Genomic DNA, 16,072 nt, shown 5'->3' with positions numbered 1-16,072 from the left:
TCAAGAGTAACCAGGACATTGTTTCTAGAAAGACACACAGTTGTTGAATTATTCCAATGTAATTTTTCATTCCTGTGGGCAGCAAATATTTCATCTTATGCACCTAGAGTGAATAAGAGTATAGGCAGTTAAAATGAATAGCTCTGCAGTGCTAGCCTTGCTGCCATGATGTATAGTAATAATTAAGTAAATATCATTGGTAATCTGAACTGAAATCTAGATGCAATACATGGCTACCAGTTGGTAGTCTGATTTACTCAATGTAATAACGGTTTGGGTTGATCAATCACGGTAAAGTTAAACCCCTAAAAAAGGAAACAATTGTAAAGTAGGACAACCCCTAAAGAATTTGGGGTATTGCGTCCCACTGTTTGGCCTTGAAGGAAGCCTCAGGGGTCCCGCCGGGTTAATGTTGTGAGTGTCGGTTTGAGGCGATTGAGGAGCAGCCAAGGTTCTGCTGGAAATTATACATGCTCAGATCTGAACCAGGATGCACGTTCTCCATCGCCACCAGGCTGCTGAGCTCAGAGGAGTTTTGGTTTTCGCTGGACATGGAGGGAATAATCTGCGGACTGCTTTAGCCTTTCTACGACCTGACAGAACTACTTCAGTCTTAGTTATAGCACTTTTAAATCAAAAAGTTTAAGATGACAGGTCTTGTTTTTGAGGGTGTTTTTATTTGAATTCTGGCCCATCAGAGTGGGCACAGTGCTGCCGCAACATAGGAAATTATACTGAATTATTAATGGAGCCCACAAAGAAAGAGGAAATAGTTCAATTTATGAAAAGGACTCTTCTTTCCAGGCTTTTCTCTGATAGAAACCAGACCCACCCAGTAGCACAGAGCCTCTCTGGCCCCAGCAGAGGCTACACTCAAAAGGATGACCTCCCTAAAGCCCAGACCTTGTTCAACGTGGATCCATATGGCCTTAATGTCATGCAATGTGCAGAGATCACATAGATGGTGACGTGGTGAAGAGAGACCTGGCGGGCTGGTGGGTTGACAGATATTTGCCCCCCTTCTCGAGGAACATTCCTTTTATTTCTGCTCACAGCAACTCAGCCAGAACCCATCTGTCTATCAGAAACAGCTGCTGCTTGTGCGCACTGTATCAGACATCTGGTTGGGGACATGGTGACTAAAATTCGGACAAACGAGTACTCAGAGAAGATACGAAAGTATTTCGCCTTGCTAAGCCTGAAATATAACTTAACAACTACTGTGTGGGCGAACATTTATTTCATGTATTCACTGTTCCAAGAGGAGAAATCCTAATGTTGCCTTGACTTATCAGGTACAGGTTTTAACATATTCCTTCATCATTGTCACCATTTTTACAGACATTCATGGTCCCCAGAGGATGAATCCTAAGAACTTTGCTGCTTCTCTCTACTTAAAAAGCAATTTAAATACAATAAAATGCAACACGGACGTTCAAGTTCCAAAGGACACAATCTACTGTAATTTAAAGCTGCAACTAAAGATTATTTCCATTATCAATTAATCCGCCAATATTCTTTTCTTTCAATCGTTTGGTCCATTAAATGACTAAAAATAGGATTGAATATGTATAATTATAAGATCGGATAAGACTGTTTTGATCGAGGGGAGAAGCATAACAGAGCTACTGGCGTGGCTTAACACCTCATTCCATTTCTTTTTAAATCGTATTTAAGCATGTTTCTTTTCTCACAGATGCTTTCTTTTTTCCACACAGATCCTCTGATGCCAACATATGCTACTACTACCTCCGATATGGACCTGTCTCCACCCTCATTCACAAATTTCTTCCCACCCGGTGGCTCCGAGAGCCCGATGCCAGGAGGAGAGTCGACCACGTCCAGCGCCGGCTCTCCTCGCTTCCTCGGCCACGGACTCAACGAAAACCTCATTCCCATCTACTGCTCCATCCTGGCGGCCGTTGTGGTTGGCCTTGTTGCCTACATTGTTTTTAAGAGGTCAGTTGGTTGAAAAGAACTAGATGAAAAGCCGCTTTGTGGTAATGGACATTAGCACACTTCTGTTTTGCACCTCAGCCACAATATAAAATAGGACAGAGGCTGATGGAGATAGTGGTGTTGGACAAACTAACAGATGTGGCCTCAAGCTAAATAAATGTCATTGAGGTGCCTGTTGAAATATTCAGGCCTGCCATGATGTAAGAGCTTTTGACCCACTTTCACAGAATCACTCTAATGTACCACAATGGGTTTTCGAAAAAAAAGGAAGATAAAAGAGGAGTTAATGCATTACAGAGGTCACAAACACAAAAATGCAACCACACATGCAAGCACTCATACAGACAGACACAAGCCCGGGCTGAAACAAGTAAACAAGCTCATTAGTGGCATCGATTGTTTAGGAAGTGCAGACCAGGAGAAATCTGCGTGCCAGATTTACTGGTGGAGTAACGCACACATCTGGCTAATAATCTTCAGGTTCTCGTCATCATGAAGAAAACTGACTGCAAATTATGTGAAAACTTTAACACCTGTAGTAAACACTTAGAGGTGTTAACTGTTCCACTCAATATCTCATGAATATTTTAATCATTGATCCACAGGCATCTATCCTATAAAGAGAAGCACCAGTAGAGAATTGTAAAGCTTGTTCATGTTTTTGGAACAACAAACAAGCATCTTTTTATAGTTTTTCATTTGGAGGCAAATACGCAGCACATACTATAAGCAGTTTACAATGATAAGGATATTATGTCAATTCAATTCATAGAGATTTCTGAAACAGTAAGTTCCTAGAAGTAGACAAAAGTAGCTTCTTTATTATATTGGGCGACTACTGGTTTTTCAACTTTGATTTTATAGTAAGCTAGCTAAAATTGCTACCATCAGCTGCATTAGTTGGTCGTAAACCAAGTCTCCATCTTGACTTTGCCCTTTTTCAAGCTGACCTTTTAACTTGTTAAAAAGGGTCTTAAATACGCTCTTTATATTTAAATGTGGAAGTGTAAAAAATTCAAGTCTTTTTTTTATGCAATCTGAAACCCATCAAGCTAATGCTAATGTATTTAACTGCTCCCTTGGAAAAAGCTTAGAAAGTAATAACGTCATGAGGGATTTGCCACTAGTTACCCGAACACTACCTAAATCAGTTTAAGGACATTTCAGGTGATGTTTGAATTTATTAGGTATTGTTTTATAGGTTATAATGGCTGTGAAATCCAAAAGTCTAAACTCAGATTGGATCACATGACAGTATCATATTGAGCCGATGGTAATCGTCCTCTGACCTGCCACTTCTCCCCAGGTGGAATAGCTGCAAGCAGAACAAGCAGGCAGCTAATAACCGCGCAGCTACCAACAACCAGATGGTGACTCCGGAGGCAGAGAAGCTGCACAGCGACAGCGGCATCTCAGTGGACAGCCAGAGTCTGCAGGAGCAGCAGCAGCAGCAGCTCCAGGCCCAGGCTGAGGTCCAGGCCCAGCCTTCACACTCAGGCACACAGGAACAAATAGGTAAGACTGGAACAAACTCGTGTTTTAGTGTTTAGTTTAGTGATTAACAGCAGTACGTCATTATTTTCACTATGCAAAAAAAATACATTCTAAGGCTGGACGGAAATCCAATACAACATCAGGTTTAGTGGTTGTGCTAAGTATTTTTTAGGCATTTCTTTTGGAGTTTTGTCAAGTCAAGTGAATTCAAGCACACATTTGACTCATGGTCTTACATTTTTTTTAAATATAAAACACCGCCTGTTCCTAGACCCTCGACTCAGATAAGAAACACTAAATCGTTCTGGTTCCACATGCCATTATGTGATAAACAGTCGAGTTCCACTTTATTAAGAGCAGGCGCAGTCTAATGCAATCCTATTAAATTATATGTTTTACAACATTTAACTAAAGACATATGTTTTACAACATTTAACTAAAGACATATGTTATGGAAGGGCAGTTGAATTTCATTGTATTTGTTTGTATGGCTACATAAATTGATATTGAGTATATATTGATGTAAGGAAAACATCAAATCAACATAATGTTTTAGATTTTGCTATTATTGGCAAATCAGATCCTGGCGTTATCCCACGACTTCACCACAGAAACTCTAAGCTAACATAAGACACTACTCCAAGTGTGAATACATTCCTTCTTCATACATTGATATTCTAGCTGTCATTATTGATTACATCAAGATCCTCTGCTGAGACTTTATGTGAAGTTGTTCTCTGGCTGCGGGCAAGCCTTCTCAGAACAAAATACATTTCTGGGGATTGGGATCAAAACCAATATAACAGGTATGAGCAGGACGAACACCTCGCTGCCCAGAGCAGCCAAATCTAACACACATGATGCATTAGAGTGCAGGAATGTGTAGATTATGATTAAAGCACCAGTAGTAACATGAATATAAGGCGGGTACTGAACATGAGTTTGGCTGTATGCCTCTTCATCACAGATGGGAATCAAATAAATCAGAGGGAGAAGAAGCCAGCACTGACATACGTTACCATCTTAGCTTACAGCACATTCAAACATTGTAATGTATAAGGAAAGTACGTAACCGCATACGTTTGATCTATATTTGCCGCTACAACTCGTCTGTATCTATATTAGTCCCTCTTTGACTCATGAAGTATTTTGGATGTACAGTATGTCTGAGGGGTAAACTTTATCATGTAGTCTTGCGAGCCAGACAACATCTGAAAGGTTGTGTGAGACTAGCTGAGAGATCATGTCTGGCTTGGGAGGATAAAAACAACTTTATACACTTCACTGAACTATGATGAAGCAATTTACCATGAGCCTAGTTTACTTCTTTCAGCGCATTGAGACAGAAACAGTATTTAGTAGTAGACCTTCTTACAGTCCGCATGTATTTTACACACTTTACAATCTCTTCCTAATATATCTTAATTTGCATTTGAACACTGATAAAGATTAATTATTTAACAATATATATTGTATATCTTGGAGAATCAAGGAAGTGCTGCAGGAATAAGATGTGACCTCAAAGCAAGCTACCTTCCTTCTAAACTCAAATCGTTTATAGAGATGAAACCATTGCTTATACCCGGTTTATACACAAACACGAGAGGCATTAACCTGAAGAAGATGTCTCCAGTTTAGCCATGATCTTGTTATTCATTCAGTCATTCATTTTTCCAGAATTTCTCTAAGGATCTCACACATTTCTTTCAGAGTCTTATTGTAACTTATAGTAAAGCCTACAAATTGGTTATACGGGGATAATAACATGCCAACAAGACAAACTGATAAATCCTCCCTTGAACAATTCTCATCACTGGGAACCCATCACATTCTAATGAGGCTTGGGAAAAGCTTATTTTGTTTTGTTTTGTTTGAGTCCCTCTTTCCATTCTTCAACTTCGCAAATGCAAAGCTGGCTGCGTGTAAAAGAAAAGAAGGAATTTCTTTTGGAGGAAGTGCTTTGGATTGGTTCATTGAGAAGATGACTGCCCCGTTAACCCTGTCGCCTCTCCAACTGATCGGCTCATTAGCAGGTGTTACGAGACGGGATACAGGCTGCATTTCAAAATCTGATCCAGCGCCAGTGTTTAGCACGTTCTAATTGGCATTAGCAGAGTCTACGGGTGCGGAAGCCATTAAAAAGGCAGCAAATGCTCTAGTGCTGGGAGTCGCTGGTTCTTCTAAAACTGACTGGTTCTGTTCAAATACGTGAGAGGGTGAGAATATGCACGACAAATCCACGATAATCGCAGGGGGTTTCCTGATGCCAATGAACCATATTTTACTGCCGTCTAAAATAATGGGAACACCTCCAGCTGAAACAAGTCATATAAGCCCTTAAAAGGAGAAATGGAGCAATGAAAATGTCCCGTGTTTTGACTGACAACATTTAGAGAGGTATTCCCCGCATGAGTCACTGAGACATGAGAGCTCCTACTTGAAGAGTGGTCAGCCTCATTTCTGTCTGCTCATCTCCATTAAAAAGAACCATCTATCTATGCAGCACCCCTCCCGGCCCCCCCCCTTCACTACCTCTTTTGCTGCCTGCTTCCCCCTCTGAATTGTGCATATTGAATGTGTTTAACATTTAAACAAGACTCTAAGCCCTCACTCACATCGTCCATCCTTGCATCCCTGTCCTGTATTTGACCTCACAGTCTACACAAAATGGATTCAAGGCAAATGTCAATAAAAAAAAACACATTTTTGAACAATAAGGTTGCTGTTGAAAATCCTGATTTTGACCTATAAGGGATAGAGCTTTGGGTGCAAGCTTTAAACTGACTGGAAATTGTACCACCACCATTATTAACCAGACTAAAGAGTGCAATCCCAACAAGGAAATAAGGATAAAACGTGCAAACAGAAACCCTGGGGGGAGGGGCTTAATCATAGCATCGCAATCAACGGCTCTATAGCGGCTGCAGTTGGAGTTGCATTTTGAAGTCGTGGACAAGAGCCTGAGGGACCTGAACAGTACATTCTGTGGGTAACATTATCCAGCCACAGCACTAATAATGTAGCTGAGTCATGTACTGAATTACTATGCAATATCAGTAATAAAGGATGGATGAATCATCATTTCTCCCACGTAAGGAAGTTTCTTCTTGATGCGGAAGTATACTAATAATTGTTGGGTCACAACAACATTAGACGCATGCAATATTTCTGTTTTCAAAGATGATTTACAGGTGATAGATTTAAATCGTTTTTTTCTAGATTTGTGCAACTCTGTTGGACAAATAGACAGAAAACCACAACCAAATTAGATTTTCAAATCTGTTTTCAAAACACAATGTTCAGCCAAGCAAATGTTTAAATGTGTTTTTTTAAATCATCTTTACATTACATTACATTACATTGCATTTAGCTGACGCTTTTATCCAAAGCGACTTACAATAAGTACATTCGACCAGGAAGACACAACCTTGAAGAAAACAGAATCATATAAGTACATCAGGTTTCATAGAGCCAAACATTTCAAGTGCTACTCAACTGGCTTTAGATAAGCCAGTCCTTTATTAGTATATAAGTGCTTTGTTAATAAATCTATCGCTCGAAGTGGAGTCGAAAGAGATGAGTTTTCAGTTTGCGCCGGAAGATGTGCAAGCTATCTGCTGTCCTGATGTCAATGGGGAGCTCATTCCACCATCTTGGAGCCAGGATAGCAAACCCACGTGTTTTTGCTGATGGGAACTTGGGTCCCCTTCGCAGCGAGGGTGCAGCGAGTCGTTTGGCTGATGCAGAGCGTAGTGCACGCGCTGGGGTGTACGGTTTAACCATGTCCTGGATGTACGAAGGGCCAGATCCATTCGCAGCATGGTAAGCAAGTACCAGTGTCTTGAAGTGGATTCTAGCAGTTACCGGAAGCCAGTGAAGGGAGCGGAGGAGCGGTGTGGTGTGGGAACATTTAGGAAGGTTGAAGACCAGACGAGCCGCTGCATTCTGGGTGAGCTGCAGAGGTCGGATGGCACATGCAGGTAGACCAGCCAGGAGGGAGTTGCAGTAGTCTAGGCGTGAGATGACGAGAGCCTGGACCAGAACCTGCGTCGCTTTCTGTGTCAGCTGGGGACGTATCTTCCTGATGTTGTAAAGCGTGTATCTGCAGCAACGGGTTGTAGCAGCGATGTTTGCAGTGAAGGACAGGTTGTTATCTAGGGTCACACCCAGATTCCTTTCAGTCTGAGTCGGGGAAACAACTGAGGTGCCGATGTTGATTGTTAGGTCAAGAGTGGGACAATCTTTTCCCGGAAGGAAAAGCAGCTCAGTCTTGTCAAGGTTGAGCTTGAGGTGATGAGCAGACATCCACTGAGAGATGTCAGCTAGACAAGCAGAGATGCGTGCGACGACCTGGGTCTCTGAGCGGGGAAAGGACAGAATTAATTGGGTGTCGTCAGCGTAGCAGTGGTATGAAAAACCATGCGGGCTAATGACTGATCCGAGCGAGTTTGTGTACAGGGAGAAGAGGAGGGGACCAAGAACAGAGCCCTGAGGGACCCCTGTAGTTAATTGACAAGGGTCGGACTCAGACCCTCTCCAAGTCACCCTGTAGGTACGGTCTTTCAGGTATGAGGTGAGGAGGGAAAGTGCAGAGCCTGAAACTCCAAGTTTTTGGAGAGTGCGAAGGAGGATCTGATGATTCACCGTGTTGAATGCAGCAGACAGGTCCAACAGGATGATGACAGAGGAGAGGGATGCTGTTTTGGCAGTGTGCAGTTCCTCAGTGACAGCAATGAGAGCAGTTTCTGTGGAGTGACCTGCCTTGAAACCAGACTGGTGCGGATCCAGAAGGTTGTTCTGATGGAGATAAAAGGAGAGTTGTTTAAAGACAGCGCGTTCAAGTGTTTTAGACAGGAACGGGAGTAGAGAGACAAGCCTGTAGTTTATAACATCTGATGGGTTGAGAGTGGGTTTCTTTAGGAGAGGGTTTACTCTTGCCTCCTTGAGACTGTTTGGAAAGTGACCGAGAAGTGTTGATGAAATGGGTGAGAAACGGTAGAATATCAGGAGCGATAGTCTGAAGGAGGTTTGAAGGGATAGGGTCCAGAGGACAGGTGGTAGGGTGGGCAGAGGTAATGAGGGTGAGAACCTCACTTGGAGAGAGAGGGGAAAAGGAGGTTAGTGTGTGGGTGGAAGGAGGGTCTCGTGACCCAGCGGTGAGTAAAGGTGAGTCAGAAAAAGAAGAGTGAATATCATCAACCTTTTTTTCAAAGTGGGTAACAAAGTCGCTTGACAGAAGTGAGGAGGGGGGAGGGGCTTTTGGAGGGTCCAAGAGGGTGGAGAAGATGGAAAATAGTTTTTTGGGATTGGAATAGGAAGATTGGATCTTATCTTTTTGCCTGAGAGATCGAAGCAGAGAAAGAGGAGAGGAGAGCCTGATAGGTTAGTGTGTCACAGTGTTTGGATTTCCACCGTTTCCGCTCTGCTGCCCTAAGGACGGTTCTATTAGCACGCAGTGCATCATTTAGCCAGGGAGCAGGAGGGGACTGACGAGCCTGCCGAGATGTGAGAGGACAGAGAGAGTCCAGAGAGGATGAGAGAGTAGAGAGGAGAGTTTCTGCAGCAGAGTTTGGAGGTAGTAGTTGGAACGAGTCCGAGGAAGGGAGGGCTGAGAGTACCGATGAGGCAAAGGTAGAGGGGGAGAGGGAACAAAGGTTACGGCGGACAGGTGCAGGATGAGAAGAGATTAGTTTGTTATTTTTGGAAAGGGGTAGAGAGAATGAAATGAAGAAGTGATTGGAAGTGTGGAGCGGGTTTACATAGAGGTTAGAAGTAATACAGTTCCTTGAGAATATGAGATCAAGGACATTGCCAGCTTTATGAGTTGGTGGGGATGGAGACAATGAGAAAGCAAAGGCGGTTAACAGAGATGTTAGTTCATCTATCTTCCCTGTCTGGAGGTTGAAGTCTCCGAGAAGTACAGCGGGAGGGCCAGTTTCAGGGATGTGTGAGAGGAGATTATCTAATTCCTCCAAGAAGTCCCCCAAGGCGCCTGGTGGACGGTAGAGAACAACAATGGTTAATTGTATAGGATGGGTTACTGTGACGGCATGGAATTCAAAGGTGGAAGGAGTGAAGTTAGGTAGCTTGAAGAGGGAAAAGCTCCATTTGGGAGAGAGCAGGAGACCAGTGCCACCTCCTCTGCCAGTTGGTCTGGGTGTATGGGAGAAGGAATATGCTGTGGAGAGAGCTGCTGGGGTGGATGTGTCGAATGGAGTAATCCAGGTCTCAGTGAGAGCAAGGAAATCCAGAGACTGCAGGGAGGCGTAGCCAGAGATGAAGTCAGCCTTAGGAACAGCTGACTGGCAATTCCACAGGCCACCTGAAACTAGATGTTGGATCTCAGTGGAGCATGTGGGAATCTCCCCCATAATACGTAATAATAAGTTAAAGTACATGCAATTTCAATGAGCTAAGCAATGTATTTATTGAAAGCAGAAGAAAAGATGAAATACAATGTATTTATAGAAAATATAGAGAGGCATTGAGGAAGTATTTGAAAGATGGCTCTTAGTATTTGAGAGAGGGAAAGAGAAAGGAGTTGCAAAATAGCAGCAAGCGATCTAAGGGCTTGATGCTGTGGTTGATGGAGGAGGTGGTCTTTTTGTTTTTGTACCCAAGGACCTATTTACTTACAATGTGTCCATGGACTTTTAAATGGAAACACAATCAAATGAGTTGCACAATGAACCTCTGTCCTTAGAGAACAATAGGTAAAATAACAAAACAATATATTCGCAAATTAGTAAAGTAATCCCAATGTCTGTTAAGTTGTCCCCAGGAGTTCTTGTGGTTACCATAAAAATAAAAAATAAATCTAAAATGTAATTCCAATCAGCAAATGTAGAAAGCTTTTATCGTGACTTTGTGTCCAATCAGGATTCCCTGAACATGCTGATTAAACAAAGAAGAAGAAGGAAAATAAGTCTGTAACAAAGCGCTGCTGCGAGTTCACATTTCAGAACATATTGAGCTGGTCCAGTGAAAGACAGCTTGTATTGATTTTTGGAATGAGGTTCGACTGAAAACATTGGACAGCCATGTGGCCATCATTATCACCAATATCTCTAAAAACGAAGTACAATGCCATTTCAGAAACAGTTGCATTGAGGGAGAATTACAGGTGCTACAGTAGCAACAGTTTATATGACTGAATTTGTGTGTGTTACAGGTGGCTGTGCACTGGCCAGGATCAGTGTCCCGCTGCTCTGTCAATGATTATGAGTGTCCGTTTGAACAGAAAGGTGCAAAGAGAAGTGCTATGGACTGTTTCCGTCACTGGACAGAATCAATGTTGTAAGACACAGTGAGGAGAGCAGCACGTAGCAATCCATGTTGTTTTAAGACGAGACAATGTGTGAAAAAGATGGGAAAGGGAAAGGAAACAGAGGGAGAGTATGACGTTATAAGCAGACAAAAGAATCCCCCTCTTCTAAGGCTTTAAAATATACCCTCTTGTACTACACTCCCCTGGCACAAGGATGCATTGATAAAGATGAGAAAACACCGACCGAACTCGGGGGTCCTCTCAGAAACGCCTCTGCATTCCCCAGGCGTTTCCATGGCTTCCCTCAATTGACAACAGGTTAAGAGGTTTGTGGGAAAAGAGGGCATTTGTCTCCCTTCCTCATCCGGCTAATGACTCCAGTTTAACAGGTTCAGATGAGTGAGTGACACCACAGGGCCCCCTGCAGGGAAACGTGTGATTATCAGGGGGTTTAAGAGTGTTCCATGCAGAAGGACTTACAGTATCTCAATGGATAGGTAGTTATCATTGTGGCCAGGGAATCAACCCTAATGAAGGTCTCCTTAATCAAAGTATTTCTCAGCCGCAGAGGGGGAAACACAAGAAGGCTGTTTTTTTACTTTGGAGTTTTGGTGGTAATCACTTGAAGCCTTGGCAGGGGAAGGGCTGGGGGATCCTGGGCACGACCTGCCGTGTGCACTCAGTGTTCCTTTGGTAACTGGAGGGACTGTCGTGACAAGGCATGTGCAAGTGTGTAGACGTATCTCAAAGTCACATCTGCGTGTCCTACCCACCTAAACTATGGCATTTTGAGGCTGATGTATCTGCAGATTATGCTCCTCCTATCCGGCAGTGCCTGGTCGCAACCCTGTGAATAATGCATCCTCTACTTTTGCATGTTTTATGCAAGTATGTTATCTCAAGGGGTTTACAAAATAAACCACCCTCGACTACACCACACCACAGACTCTATGGGTTGTAGCTGCTGCTGTAGAGGGCCAGTCACACTTTTGGTGATTGGCTTTTTTTAAATCTTGATTGAATGCAGATATTGTTTGACTGGAGTAGTTTTGATCCTACTTGGTACTGGGTTATTTCCCCTAACGACTGCTAATTTAAATATCACCACAAATGTCCTGTGTCTGCACCAAGAGCCTGACATTTTTCTTTTAACATTCTCTCCACAGTTGTGAGGGTGGACGGCGGCCCGCAGCTTGACACACCTCCACCTGGAGTCTGAGGAAGAGGAGGACAAAGCCAGGGAGAAGAGAGTGGGGGACTTGACCTATGGACCAAACAGAAAGCAGCAGGGGCCACATGGGAATATAAAACTGGCTCTGATTCATATGTGAAGTGGCCACAGAGTAAACACTCGACTTGAATGGATCTCCTAGCACCTATGGGCGACTGTCGGACTCTTCATCCCTGCATAGAGTCCAACTCTATCAATCAGTGTGTGCCTGGACACAACCTGCACGGCAATATCAACCACTATCTGTAACAACGTCACTGCAGATACATAATCATAGATATATGCCAGACGCATCTTCTATTATCTGACTATTCCCGTATCTAATATTGACATAATTCTCACTAACTGCCAATTTAGTCTCCTCCTTGACATTTTCCCCTAATTCCACAATCACTAGCCATGAAACATACTGTATGTGCCTGAAAAGTAAATAGGCTGAAAGGTTTACCATTATCTCCTCTTTCTTTTTTCTTGTGCATCAAAGAGGCCTTCTTCCTCAGTGAGCGGCCTTTTTCCTCTCACATCTTCCTCTGTGGCGTCCCAGTCTCGGATAATCCAGTCTCTCAATAGGATTCACTCTATTAAACACCGCCATCATCTGCGATACACGAAGCAGCAGGGGGAAGGAAACGGGGGATGTGAGTCACTCAATACTTCTTTTGAAGTTCCTTGTTCTTGTGTCATTTAACCACAGACATTTTTCATGGCCTGTTGTCTTAGTATTGCATCATTGTTTGAGACCGTCTGCACCGACTGATGTAGGTGAGTCATATTTGGGAAGAAAGGTCATCTGCTCAGTAATCAACTATTTTTCCTCTGTGAGCTTCTTCCTGTCCTTGAAATAGACCACTTCAGAGTGACACAGGGATTGCGTTTCATTCATTTCATGCTCATAATGTAACACGCCCCGATGTTTGTGGTATATTTCTTTGATTCTGTGGCTTGAGTTACACGGCTGATTCAGCAGGGTGCCTCCGTGCTCCTCCATGGAGCCTGACAACTTTAAAGAAACATCTCCTCACTGTGATGATGTCTGCTGTCATCACTGACCCAGAGTGAATTATTAAACAGATGCTTAAATGAATTTGGGACTTGAATGTGCAAGAAGGAATCCCATCTGTCATTCTTCACGCCTACTGAGTAAAATTGGGACACCCCTCAGAGGCAAACTCAGTTCACTATCCTCTTAGCTCACTTAAACCACTGACGTCCACACACTCACTTTTACAGTCTTGTGTACAGCTCTGTCTGCGTGATAGAGCCTGATAAACAGTGTTAGGAGCTAATGCATCTGCAGCGATCGTGCTCACATCAACACAGGGCCTATTAGAGAGACGTCCTGACAGGCAGGTAGTAATTACCTCAGGGTTTCAGCTTAATTTACCCTCGGCTTGGCTCGGCCACTTCCCATTGGGATTAACGCTGGGGACAGCAGAGGGGCGACACGGCCCTCTTTGAAGCTTCAACATGACAGTACAGATCCCTTTTCCAAGTCAGAGGCCGCTGACATTTACTTTATCACCATGGGGATATAAAAGCACTTAGCTGCGCGGCAGGTTGGCACCTTTTATCACACAGGAACACTTTTATCCTGCCTTCCTCTTGCTGCTTGCGGTAACTGTAAAAGCAGTCACCATAGATATAATGTAAAGGAAGTATACTGTAGCTCAGTTTGACTGCACTGCTTTCATTCCTACAGGGGAAAATACTTTCTCAGGGTCCCTCCTGTTGTGGTGTGACTAAATATGATCAAAAGATCTCTAGATGATTCCTATACCTAACTTGTAGATGTAAAGCAGCTGTTGTGTTGAAAAACATGGAGTAAGACACGGGGTGATACAGTATACTAATGATTCAAATGATTAAAACACGGATACATTTAAAGAAGGTAGTTTATTCCCCGTCTTTCTAAAATTCGGACAAGACTAATACCTGAAACTCTAAATACCAGAATACGTGTAAGATCTATTTCTTTAAAGGAGAAATAAGGTGTGTTTACTTGTCAGCAAAGCATGTAGAGTTTAGTGAGCAATAGATATTAAAGAAATGTGAGGAACACAGAGAAAGTGAGTCATTACATCCGGTATGGCGCTCCATAGATCAGTCACATGGTCAAGGTCATCTCAATTGAACTTTATGATCTCTTCACTTGTGATTCATCTTGTACCACCGGAGCATTCTCAATGGAGACACATAAGACTGTTCTTTGCTCGCAGCTCCTGAGTTTACGTGGGCACGCGTTGTGGACGTGTGACCACACACATCCACAGCGACAGTGTATGATTCACCCCTCTACTGAGTGAGTCGGCGTGATTCATCCCGGTCCTCGCTGTGGCAGTGACATTAAAGCAGACGCTGTTACAGTATGAGTGTTGATTTAAAAAAAAGAGACTTCTCGACTCCGTCTCCCCCTGAGACACAATCGACCCTCGAGCAGCGCACTCATCCACCCTGAACCAACATATTCTCTTTCTCCTGCAGCTTGTGACACACACAATGTAAGAATGTAAACCCTGAATATAAACAGAAATATGCAAGACACGTTCAAAAATAAGGTTTAAGTTTGCCCTTGATCTGTAGTTGTACATTTGTTTTATGTTTTATTTTTTATTATAAATAGTATTACACTTTTTGGAGTCAGTATTTTTTTAACAGTTATTTTGTAGCACTTATTAGATGTAATATGAATGCACTCAAAGAGTGTGCCACAGTTCAAGTGCCTGTGTACAGTGTCAGGTGTCTTTAAGTTTGGAAGTTTTATTTGCATTTATTTTTTTGTGTATTTCTTCAATTTTTTTTAGAGCTTATGGCGGTTTTTAGTCAAAATAAATCAGTTGAACTTTGGAGACTCAAGCAAACTGTATAAACCTGGCACCAATAGAGAGAGACTAACAGTACACTATAGGTTGCCAATGAAGACATACTGTATTTTAACATGCTATACTGTAGATACTGGCAACTAATAGGGTCATGTAGCATTACAACAACCTATACATGTCACCTGAGACTTGCTCTAAAACTCACGTATGCTATTAGTCAATAGAAATCAGCTCTACTGTGCAAGGTTTTTGCATGTACAGTAAGTTTCATCATGTACCTCCATTTCAGAGGCAGAGACATGTAATGTGCCGTAACATGAATCCTGTGGAGAGGTTCACTGTGACTATGTGATATTGTTACAAACTTTAGACAGATAGATCAGGACCTGCTCCCAAAAAAGCTGAATGTCACATGTACTTACCTACTAATGTAAAATGCATTGTGTAAATGTGAATTTTTAGAGTTGATACAAGATACAAAAATACACTATAAAATGTAAAAAACTGAAAATGTGTGCAAATGAAGTGACCATCTATAATACATTAAACAGAGATGTAATTGCATAATGTGTCAAGTGTGTCTTTGGAGCTGATCTTAGACTAACAATGTTAACATTCAAGTTAATACTTCCCAAAATGATAACTTGCATATTAGTCACCGACCAAGTGTTATCTTGAAGAAAGCAATCATATTAAAAGTTCAGAATTCCAAACTCTCACAAATCATTCAGAATGACCCATACAACAAGTCTCATGTGTGCTCACAACTTCCCAAGATCATGGATTTTTACTTTTCAAAACTCTTCAAAATGGTATCCAATTACTTATTATTGTTAAACGTTCACACTTGTACATGTGCACTACTCGCCATGTGTGTAGCATTTAAGCCTTTTCCCCCAAACTCTTCCATCGTTGAATAATGTTGTAAGATACATAAAGACATCTTTAAATGAGCAAAGAAACCTCAGGGAGCTATTACTGGGAAAGAAAAACATCTGAATGTGTTCACTGTCCACTATAAGTTACACACAGACTTCATGTTAGGCTAAAAAAATGCCCTTTTAGTTTGTTACGCCCATTTTCACAAAACACCCAACAGCATTTGTGAAAATTACCCCAAGCACATGAAAATAAAATGCTGTAACCAGAAAGTATGGCGCGGCAGCCAAACCACAGTAAAAAGCAAGACCACATGTGTGTGTCCATTGGACCCAGAGTGTGGTTTCCTGCAGTCTTATCACCACTTAAACATTCTGGGGAGCAACGGGGTCTAACTTCCTGCTACGTGTCAGAGATGAATCT

The 16,072-nt window shown here is 42.4% G+C and overlaps 1 protein-coding gene across 1 annotated transcript in view; it reads left to right on the top strand.

Moving 5' to 3' along the window:
- The window catches only part of ngfra (nerve growth factor receptor a (TNFR superfamily, member 16)), a 33,844-nt gene extending 18,507 nt beyond the window's left edge, over positions 1–15,337 (top strand). Inside the window, exons 4-6 of the mRNA XM_034220014.1 lie at positions 1,719–1,959; positions 3,266–3,474; positions 11,887–15,337. Of these exons, the coding sequence (XP_034075905.1) occupies positions 1,719–1,959; positions 3,266–3,474; positions 11,887–11,939 (503 nt within the window). The 3' untranslated portion in view covers positions 11,940–15,337. The remainder of the gene's footprint in view (positions 1–1,718; positions 1,960–3,265; positions 3,475–11,886) is intronic.
- The last annotated feature ends 735 nt before the right edge of the window (positions 15,338–16,072 follow it).

This window comes from Gymnodraco acuticeps, unplaced genomic scaffold (assembly GCF_902827175.1).
Source record: "Gymnodraco acuticeps unplaced genomic scaffold, fGymAcu1.1, whole genome shotgun sequence".
NCBI classification, from domain to species: domain Eukaryota; kingdom Metazoa; phylum Chordata; class Actinopteri; order Perciformes; family Bathydraconidae; genus Gymnodraco; species Gymnodraco acuticeps.
Note: the sequence above shows the minus strand (reverse complement) of the source record. Positions and strands in the feature narration are given on the sequence as shown.